This window comes from Triticum aestivum, chromosome 6A (assembly GCF_018294505.1).
Source record: "Triticum aestivum cultivar Chinese Spring chromosome 6A, IWGSC CS RefSeq v2.1, whole genome shotgun sequence".
In the NCBI taxonomy this organism is placed as follows: domain Eukaryota; kingdom Viridiplantae; phylum Streptophyta; class Magnoliopsida; order Poales; family Poaceae; genus Triticum; species Triticum aestivum.
Genome location: NC_057809.1, coordinates 405,487,183 through 405,497,434, shown reverse-complemented (window position 1 = coordinate 405,497,434; position 10,252 = coordinate 405,487,183). Strand labels below are relative to the sequence as shown.

Here is a 10,252-nt window from a genome sequence, read left to right as displayed (position 1 = left end):
GTCCTGAATATAGTGGGCAGCATATCTTCAAATCAAATCGATTCCGACTCATGTCACTTTCATGGTAGGTGCACGTGCTACGCAGAGACTGCTTCAAGTTTGCAGCAGCTAATTTGAAACAAAACAGTCCCAAAATTTCCCCTTGTAACATTAATTAAATAAAAAAATGGTTCAACATTTCGAACGGATCGAAAAGGAAAAGTAAAAGTAAAATCCGTACATTTTTCATCAGGTGGCTCCGATCCGACGGCCAGCAGCAACCCAACCAGACGGAACGCAGCGGAAAGTGTTCCCCACACAAGACTCACGGTTTGAGCTGCACGTTGCAACAGCCACATTTCTTTCTTTCTTCGCACGTCTGCCCCCGCCCTCCTCTCCGAGTAAAGTAGCCCCCGCTGCTCCTCTTCTCCTTCCATAGTTCCATTCCCCTTCGCTTTTCCCCCTCGCTCCTCCCCTCCCTCACCCAAAACCCTAAACCCTACCTCGCCGGGATCGGCCGATCGGCGCCGCGTCCCTCGCCGGGTGAGCTCTCCTCCGCCTCTCTCCAGACGCACCTCTGGTTTTTCTTCTTCTGATTTTTTTTTGCCCGGTCGGTCGGTCGACGCATTGGTCGATTTCGCTTCGCTCGCATCGGCGATTCGGTGGGACGGATGGACAGCCAGTGTTCACGTGCGTTGCTGCGATTTTAGTTTTCGGGTGATTTTGTCTGTGGCGAGTGGCGAGTAGTGGATGTTTCTGGGTAGGTGGCAGCCGGAAGGACCGATTTCGCGGTCCTGTTCGAAACTAAAGAAATTATAATTGTTTTGTCCTCGCCCGTTCCTTATAATATCTTGGTCGATCGTTTGCAAATCGTCCGCCCCTGCTATCTGTCTCTTTTACTTGGGAGGATGGATGAATCGGTACGGACTGAACCTGACGCGATTCACACTTCTCGCGGGGTTTCGATTTTCGACAGTCGAGTGGAATTTGTAACTTATATAATCTCGAACTGCTCCTGACGTCAAACTTGTCGAATTAAATTGTCAGTGCCATATGCTGTTAGCTTTTTTGTGTCGATATCTGGATAGGCAAAATGGTTCAACCGAGGAGATGCTCTGCTATTGATTATAATAATCTATCTGTGATTTTTTTCTTCCCTCTATAACTCTTATTTTGGAAATTAGAAGATGGAGTTATATTCCTTAATGCAAGTGTACAAAGCAGGTTTACTACTGACTAATGATTGCTTCAGATTTTTCTTCGTGAACTGTTACAAGTGCCTGTCGTAGTTAAGACTTAAAGTGAGCAATTTGTAAATCTGAGGTGAAGAACATAGTTGATTCTCATGAAATCTCTTACCAGCAACAGTGAAATTATTACTCATAGTATTTATGCATTGTTGGATTGTCAGCTCTTGATCTTGTGATCAATTGGGAGATACACAACTGTTGACTTATTTGTTGTGCTGGCTATGGATTGTAAGTTCTGCATCTTGTGATCATTTGGGAAATACACAACCACACACTTATTTGTTCCGCTGGCTGTTGATTGGACTATTGCTGAGCTTGCTTGTATAGTTGGATCAGAGTTGATTCTCTTACAGCTTTTGCATGCTCACTTTGATTCTCCATATTAGTTGCTACTCATATAAGTTTCTAAGTATTACTCACTGTACTTATGTGTTCTACTGTTATGTTAGAGGAAATCCTAGAGATTTACGGTCCTTTCATTATACCAGAAAACTACAGTTAGTGCCCTTTGAAAAGAATTGACTAGTGCGTGTGGTATATTGGTACTGCGATTGTTCAGCATTATTCTCACCTCTGTTTTTTGTTGTTGTAATGTGCTGTTACTATCCCCTTGTCAATCTTCATTTTTCTTATGGTTTCTGAATTTGATCACTTCAGGTTTTACTTAGAACGGCATGATCCTTGCCTTCCCATTGGGAGGGTGAGAAGCAACCAAGTATGGCTTCAAGGGCGATCATTAGGAGAAGGAAGCATCTTTTGGATAATGTTAACACACCTATCCTGTCATCCTCCTTCTCTACCTTCCAGCATGGGGCATTTGGTTTCAAGGCTCAGCCAAGAATAGCGCAGCAATTTCTCGAGCAAAGCTTAGGGGACTCAAAATCTGACAAGGAGAAAGAGCCGTATAGTGTGAATTTGACAAAGGGTGGTCTGCTAGGTCTTGGTAATGGGTTTCCGCAGCGACCAGCTCATGTGATTTCTCCTCATGGTTATGGAATTGGAAGAAGTAATGAATTTGCATTGCCTTTTGGAGCTAGAGGTTTGTTGCAGTCAGTCCGCAGAGCATCAACTGCAACTGCTGGGCAACCTAAGTTGGATATCGAAGAAGAACAGAGTGAGGATCAGAAGCAGAATAAAAAGAAAAAGGAGGCATCCCCAGAAGAATGTGACCAGGCTGTGGAAGGCCTAAGCACAGCAAAAGCTAAAGCCAAAGCCAAGCAGGTGCAAGAATCTCTAAAGGCTAGCCGATCAATCGTACAAAAATTCTGGGCAAGGCTTCTGGGTATTGGCCCTGCTCTCCGAGCTATTGCTTCAATGAGTAGGTCTGTATCTTCTTCCTTGAACTCAAACTTATGACTTTTGATACAAGATATTGTTTTCTGCCCCATTTTTCCGGTGTTCTAAACATATGCAACCTCTCTCTGTGTAGAGCTGACTGGGCTGTAAAGCTGAAGCATGGGAAGGATGAATTTATTTCTACACTGCAGCATTACTGGTTAGGAACAAAGCTACTTTGGGCAGATGTTAGGATTTCATCAAGATTGCTGGTGAAGCTTGCTGGTGGAAAGAGCCTGTCAAGGAGAGAGAGGCAACAACTCACCCGTACAACAGCTGATATCTTCAGGCTGGTACCTGTTGCTGTGTTTATCGTTGTTCCGTTCATGGAATTCTTATTGCCGGTGTTTCTCAAGTTGTTTCCAAACATGCTGCCATCCACTTTTCAAGACAAGATGAAAGAAGAGGTTTGTGATGCAACAACAATAATTACTTAGTGCACTAGTATGTTTATACTGTTTAGCTATTACATTTCTCAGCATGCTATTATGCCACCATGTATGTCACAACTTATGATGCATGGGTTACCTACCCTGTGTTAATCAGACGTGCATGTGCGTGCAGTACATCATCATTTTGGTTCCATGGTTTGTTGACCCTGCTGTTCACTATCTCCTGATATGACAGATGTCTGTGTATCAATGTTTGAATTGATCTCGTAGTTACATTTCTATATGAACCACAAATATTGTTAAAAATGGATTGGCTCAAGAATGCAGTTCATGTTCCGATGCAGGAAGCGTTGAAAAGGAAACTGAAAGCAAGGATGGAGTATGCAAAGTTTCTGCAAGATACTGCAAAAGAAATGGCAAAGGAAGTCCAAACATCCCGTAGTGGAGAAACTAAACAGACCGCTGAAGATCTGGACGAATTTTTAAACAAGGTATCAGTTATATATAACATCCTTCTGTGAATAGTTTTATACTGTATAGTGTATACTATAAATTCATTTATATGATATTCTCTTGGATAATGTACTTTAAACTGCAATTAGGTTAGGAAAGGTGAACGTGTATCCAATGATGAAATCTTGAACTTCGCGAAGCTGTTTAATGATGAACTGACTTTGGATAACATGAGCAGGTTACATCTTATTTGAATTTTGAACATCCTTGTAATATCACAGTTATACCAGAGCTGATCAATGTTTTTCTGCAGACCACGCTTGGTAAATATGTGCAAATATATGGGTATTCGGCCTTTTGGTACGGACCATTACTTGAGGTTCATGCTTCGCAAAAAACTGCGCGAGTAAGTATTTGGTTTAAAAACGTGAAATATAGTCTGCTATTGTGTGAAGTAGAGGGATATGCATGGAAATATTAAACTTATAATTGTATCGCAGAGCGCTAATTAGCTTGCATCTAATCATTATCTACTATTGCGCGTAATAACGAAAGTGCCAATCTTCGAGATAAGCCCCGTTGTGGAGACATGAGATTAATACAATGTTTATAGAAAACTAACCAAGTAACCAAACAATTGTCCAAATTATAATATCAAGTGTGTATTGTAATCTCTGTTAATATATGTAAGACAAATACAGAGTAGTTTGCTCGATGTTGAAGCTTTGTAGACGTAAGGAATCATGTCTTATTTGATTTATGTTCAAGACTGTTTGAATATGTTTAATATGTTTTGGGTTTCACCTTAGCCTACCCCAATTTGTTACTGTTTGAATATGTTTAATATGTGCTGGACTCAAAAAGTACCTGATATTCAAGCATCTATGCTCATTTAATGTATATAACTATTTGTGGAATTGGATTTTCTAGTGATTTTGCGACTATATACTTCAATGCAATTTGGCATTTATCTTTATAAGTTATCTGCTCGTTGTTTTAGTAATAGTACTCTTATCTATGCAGCATTAAGAATGATGATAAGGTGATTCAAGCTGAGGGGGTGGAGTCTCTTTCTGAAGAGGAGCTCCGGCAAGCCTGCCGTGAACGTGGCCACCTAGGCCTGCTGTCAACGGAAGAAATGCGTCAACAGGTTTGTTTGCCCTACTCAGATGATATGCACATAATTTAGAGTTTCATAGTCTCCAATACTTTATACTCAGTTACTTGGTGTACTTGTTTAGTTTTCTACCTCTGTTGCATGTTCATCCTAGCCATCTATTCATTTCTTCCACATTGTATGTCATTCCACCCCTTTGAGATAAATTTATGACACTGCATCCAATATCCTGCATATACTGTAATAACATATCCATAGTTAACTATTTCTGATATGCCTATACATCTCAAATAGGGTTAACTTCGGTCAACAGATACCTTACCTAAGTTCTTATGCCAAGAACTGGAATGATTTGTGATATGAGAGGGAGTTTTCATTTTATGTCCCTGTCATAGAATAGGCCAGTGCATCATCAATTTCAATCGCCTGACCTTTTTTTTGGTCTTCAAAAGATGACTTTGTTTCTTTGTTTGTGCTATCTGTAAGTACCTCTATGCCCTACTCGGCACCATGGTACTTATCCTAGTCCATCGTGGTTTATTTATCAGTTGTCCCTTCTGTATGATCTTGTTTCATAGTTTTTGTTCCCAGAGTTATATTACTTTTGTAGTAACTGTAATGTGAAGTCTGATGCTGTTGTAAGCTACATCCATCATTCTGTCTCCACTTAGAGATAAACACAGTTAAAGTTAGATTGTATTGCTTCTAACAACCATAACTTCTTGTGTTAATGTAATTCATTGCAACTTCATTTTCTGTCCAGCTACGAGACTGGTTGGACCTCTCACTCAACCATGCTATGCCATCGTCCCTTCTCATACTTTCAAGGTAAATTCTTTTGATATATTTCTCAGTGGCTACAAAAGTACTGTTTGGGCGCACTCTTACTCATCTTTCTAATGTTGTCAGAGCTTTTATCGTATCTGGGAGAATGAAACCTGAGGAGGCTGTTGTAGCAACATTGTCTTCTCTACCAGATGAAGTTGTGGATACAGTTGGTACAGTATTGCCATCTGAAGATTCAGTTTCTGAGAGAAGGAAAAAACTGGAATTCCTTGAGATGCAGGAAGAACTTATCAAGGTGATGTATATGTCTTCTCCTTATAGAAGTATTACAAATATTAAAAATGGACTATTTTTACATCATCTGCAAATGCAACCATGATATCGTAGATATGAAGTTCATATTTGTCGTACTTCTGGTAAGCTAATAGTGAGTGGGTCTCCTCCTTATAGAAGTATTACAAATATAAAAAATGGACTATTTTTACATCATCTGCAAATGCAACCATGATATCATAGATATGAAGTTCACATTGGTCGAACTTCTGGTAAGCTAATAGTGAGTGGGGCATGTAGTCACTCTTCTTTTACTAATTTATTGTCTTGGCTCAAAAGTCATTCATATTATGGACTTCTTTTGGCTGACACCCCATGTAACATACGCTACTATTACATATCCTGTCATGCGCTTGTTCTGTCATGATTGAAGCTTGATAATCCTTCCTGTTCATGCCCTCATGACCTCATGCATTGGATGGATTGGGAAGCTGTTCATGGTTTATGCTATGAATGATTTTTTTTCTTGAACTCTTGGTATGCCTGCATTTGTGAATTAAGGCAATTCTCTGTAGTCTCAACTGTAAAGCTATCATCTCATCTCGTCTGAGCCACGTCAATGTTCACACTGGACGGGAAAAAGTGTATTAGTTTATCATCTTTTGTATGCTTTAGGGCCATCCATAATAAAATTTGTTTCATGGGATCTGTTAGCCCAGTTTTAGACTTTTAGTTCATAAATACCCGGTAAGTAGGTATTGGGATTTATGATCGTCTGGACCCGATTATTTGTTTTTTCCAACATAATGCTGCGAACATTGTGCTGATATGCTGCTAGTATCAAACTGTTACCCAATTATTCATTTCCAGCACAATGCTGCTTTACTGCTAACACTTAACTGTTGCCTGTTTATTTTATCTTTAGCATACTGCTGCTAATACTGAACTGTAACCCAGTTATTTTATTTTCAGCGTATAATGCTGCTTATACCGAACTGTAGACCATTTATTTTATTTTCAGCGTTATGCTGCTTATACGAACTGTTGTTAACACTTTTGCATACAAAAATATTCAGGAGGAAGAGAAGAAGAAAGAGAAAGAAGAAAAGGCAAAACAAAAGAAGGAAGAGAAGGCAAAGCTCAAAGAACCAGAGGCTGATGAACAAGATTTAGCTTTAAATGAAATGACCGAGCCTACTGCTAGGGAAGAAGAAGAACTGAGAGAAGGAAAACAGCGTGACAAGGAACAACTCTGTAATATCAGTCGAGCCTTGGCTGTGCTAGCATCTGCATCGGTATGATCCTAGTCTATCTGTATTTTATATTAGCACATTAACTACTGATGGCAATAGTCCATGATTACTTATATTGCAGTCTGTTAGAAAGGAGCGTCAAGAGTTCCTGAGCCTTGTCAACCAGGAGGTACAGTGTGGACATGTGAAATGGAACAATTGTCCATACGTCATTCTTCTGTTATGTTGCATATGCATGTACTGTGGAGGTCTAAAAGGACTTTATTGTTGTCGAATGCAGATAGGACTGTATAACTCCATGATTGAAAAAGAAGGCACAGATGGTGAAGAAGCTAAGAGGGCATATATGGCTGCTAGAGAGGAGGCAGACGACGCTGATGAGGTCGCTGCAGAAGAAAAGGTCTCGTCAGCGTTGATTGAGAAGGTAAGGAATCCTTCTATGCATGGAAAGCCATATCTCATCAGTCACATAACTTGAAGACATAAGTGCCAGATAATAAGAACATCGATGTATTGAGATGAGAATTGACTGTATGGTTGCATCTTAAATAGTTTTCTCAACATAAGAAAGCTAGTTGGTGATATAAACGAAACAAATGGACTTGTCTGTAGTGCCAGATAGCCAAACTCGCTGCTTCGATAGGCAAGTTTCCCTTGCCATTTGAAATCTAAAAAGTAAGTACATATACATCGATTCATGTATACGACTTTATGATGTGATTTTCAGTTAAGAGCTTGTAGACGGGTGAGTTAATCTGTCCACAAGTGTGTCATTTGTCACATCTGAACTGAACTGAACAGTTAAAAACCTATCCCCCCATTTTCTGATGAGACTTAGTGGTACGGTAACTAGTGCCATTGATTTTTTCAAACGCCAGTAGGCAAATACAACATAAGAAATGTTCAGATCTGAGTCAATGTCGCCAAAAACCAATCGTCATATCCTAAATGAGTCAGCTTTGATATAACTTGTAAACTTCATATCTTTCTTTGTATGTATGGTTGCATTTCTCCCTTCATGTGAATATAGTTCGCCAAAAACTGTATCCTGGATTAGTCAGCTTTGGTAGGATTTATAGCTACTTGATTTGCATTCTCACCTCTGCATGTTAGCTTATTTGGGAATAAATTACCAAGCTGTCATAAACAGGGTTATACTATACCAGCTGGCTATCTGCTAGTCAAATGTCAAACGTACGTATAAGGTGCCAGCACTCACATTTGAAATTCTAGTTTTATCTTTAGTTTATTTATTTATTTTGATTAAATGGTGTCTCCTTATGAATTTGTTTCTTGATTGATTTCTGTATCTACTTTTGTTATTTCCAAATAAAGTCTGTTGTTAGTCGGAGAAGTTTCTCTGGAGGAACTGCCAGTCTGTCATTGGTGTTTATGTTACGTTGGATATCTATATTCGAGATAGAGTTGGGGTAGCACCAATTGAAGAGAAGCTTGTCCAACATCGTCTGAGATGGTTTGGGCATATTCAGCGCAGGCCTCCAGAAGCTCCGGTGCATAGTGGACAGCTAAAGCGTGCGGAGAATGTCAAGAGAGGGCGGGGTAGACCGAATTTGACATGGGAGGAGTCCGTTAAGGCTTTGTTCGGTTAATCCTCTCCCCAAGAGGATTGGAGGGGATTGGCAGGGATTGGTTCATATTTTGACTTAGAAGAGGTTTAAATCCCCCTCAAACCCCTTCAATCCACTCGGATTCACCCGCAACCGAACAAGGCCTAAGAGAGACCTGAAGGATTGGAGTATCACCAAAGAGCTAGCTATGGACAGGGGTGCGTGGAAGCTTGCTATCCATGTGCCAGAGCCATGAGTTGGTTGCGAGATCTTATGGGTTTCACCTCTAGCCTAACCCAACTTGTTTGGGACTAAAGGCTTTGTTGTTGTTGTTGTTGTTGTTGTTGTTGTTGTTGTTGTTGTTGTTGTTGGATATCTATAATCTGTGTATTAGTTATTGACATATTTTTGCTGTGTTTAGGTTGATGCTATGCTTCAGGGATTGGAAAAGGAGATAGATGATGTAGATGCACAAATCGGAAACCGCTGGCAACTGCTTGATAGGTATGCCACTTTTTTTTTGCGAGAAATAGGTATGTCACTTGTATGTGAATGAAGCTGATTTTATATTGCATGCTAGTCAACTACTCCTGCTTGATAGGTATGTCATTTGACCATAAGTAGTAGTACATTGTGCTTATGGTCAATATCACTTTGTATTTGAAACTAAACTGGGGCTTGTCGAGTAGGGAGGGTTTATAAATGTACTGCAAGTTCCATGTCCAGACAAGTTTTCAGTGGTAGCCTCGTTGTCCAACACCGTTCATTATTCTCTGCTTGTTCATTTATATACTGCCAAGTCTGCCACCCATATAGATACATAAAACATGTACTCCATCTGTCTGATACTTGGACAGGGATTTGCCATTTTCCATGAATTGCTGATGCAATGAATACCCATTTATTCTTTATATATCATGATTTGAACAGAAAAGCTGACCAACAGCTGTAGGGCAAAGTAGCATAATTGTGCACCATAATGTATATGGATGGAGTCAATGAGGTGAGAGAAGAGGTTATAGCATGAGTACGGCTGATCCGTATGGCTCAGTATCACTTGTATATCAGAAAACTCATTCTGGATCAAGTTGCTGATGTTTATCATGGACCAAGACGTTGGGTTGCACTTGGAGCATGCTACATCAACATACTGATTCCATTTGCACCTCAATTTGCAGGGATCATGATGGCAAGGTCACTCCTGAGGAGGTAGCGGCGGCTGCGGCTTATCTCAAGGATACCATTGGGAAGGAAGGTGTCCAAGAGTTCATCAGCAACCTTTCTAAAGACAAAGGTCCTTGCACTCACATGACTTTCCCGTTGTGTTGATGATAGTATTACATTGTTTGCTGACAACTTTTTATGCCACAGAAGGAAAGATCCTTGTGGAAGACATCGTGAAGCTGGCTTCTCAAACTGACGAGAACAATGAAGACCAAGAAGAAGAATCACGGCAGTAGTTGCGAACACACTTGAAAATTTATTTTCCGTGTTGAGATGGACAGCCTATTATTTCAGATCAGGAGTAACCCTTCGAGTATCAGAGCTACGTCATGGCAGTGCCGTGTGTAGATCAAAAGGCAGGATAACCATTTTTTTGTGCCTCTCTGGGCTGACTTGGATGTAACGATGAGTGGCTGGCAAGGCAAACTTGCTGTAGAGATGATGGGATGCATATAGGTAGGTTCAGTGCTGTGGATTCGGCTGGTAAATGGCAACTGTGATTTCGACAGGTTGCTACGGAAGTGGAAATACAGATCGTTTGAACTTGGATGCATGCTACGTTCCATCCTTGGCTTCGGTTACGTTCGGTTTGTGCTTTGGCTTACATGCGGTTTGTTCTTTC

General features: G+C 40.4%; 1 protein-coding gene across 1 annotated transcript; it reads left to right on the top strand.

Moving 5' to 3' along the window:
• The first annotated feature begins 291 nt into the window (after positions 1-291).
• LOC123127665 (mitochondrial proton/calcium exchanger protein) lies at positions 292-10,183 on the top strand. The gene is made up of 15 exons (XM_044547442.1): positions 292-522; positions 1,887-2,551; positions 2,659-2,971; positions 3,301-3,447; positions 3,559-3,647; positions 3,723-3,815; positions 4,433-4,559; positions 5,290-5,354; positions 5,436-5,607; positions 6,662-6,880; positions 6,960-7,007; positions 7,119-7,262; positions 8,828-8,910; positions 9,585-9,700; positions 9,778-10,183. The coding sequence occupies exons 2-15, from the start codon at positions 1,947-1,949 to the stop codon at positions 9,864-9,866; spliced, it is 2,310 nt and encodes a 769-aa protein (XP_044403377.1). The 5' UTR covers positions 292-522; positions 1,887-1,946; the 3' UTR covers positions 9,867-10,183.
• Positions 10,184-10,252: the final 69 nt, after the last annotated feature.

Bases quoted from the DNA above. Each gene is read 5' to 3' on its own strand.
- LOC123127665 (XM_044547442.1), top strand. From the start codon at position 1,947: ATGGCTTCAAGGGCGATCATTAGGAGAAGGAAGCATCTTTTGGATAAT. The intron at 4,560-5,289 runs GTTTGTTTGCCC...TTTTCTGTCCAG, and splicing joins CGGAAGAAATGCGTCAACAG to CTACGAGACTGGTTGGACCT. The intron at 7,263-8,827 runs GTAAGGAATCCT...TGCTGTGTTTAG, and splicing joins CGTCAGCGTTGATTGAGAAG to GTTGATGCTATGCTTCAGGG.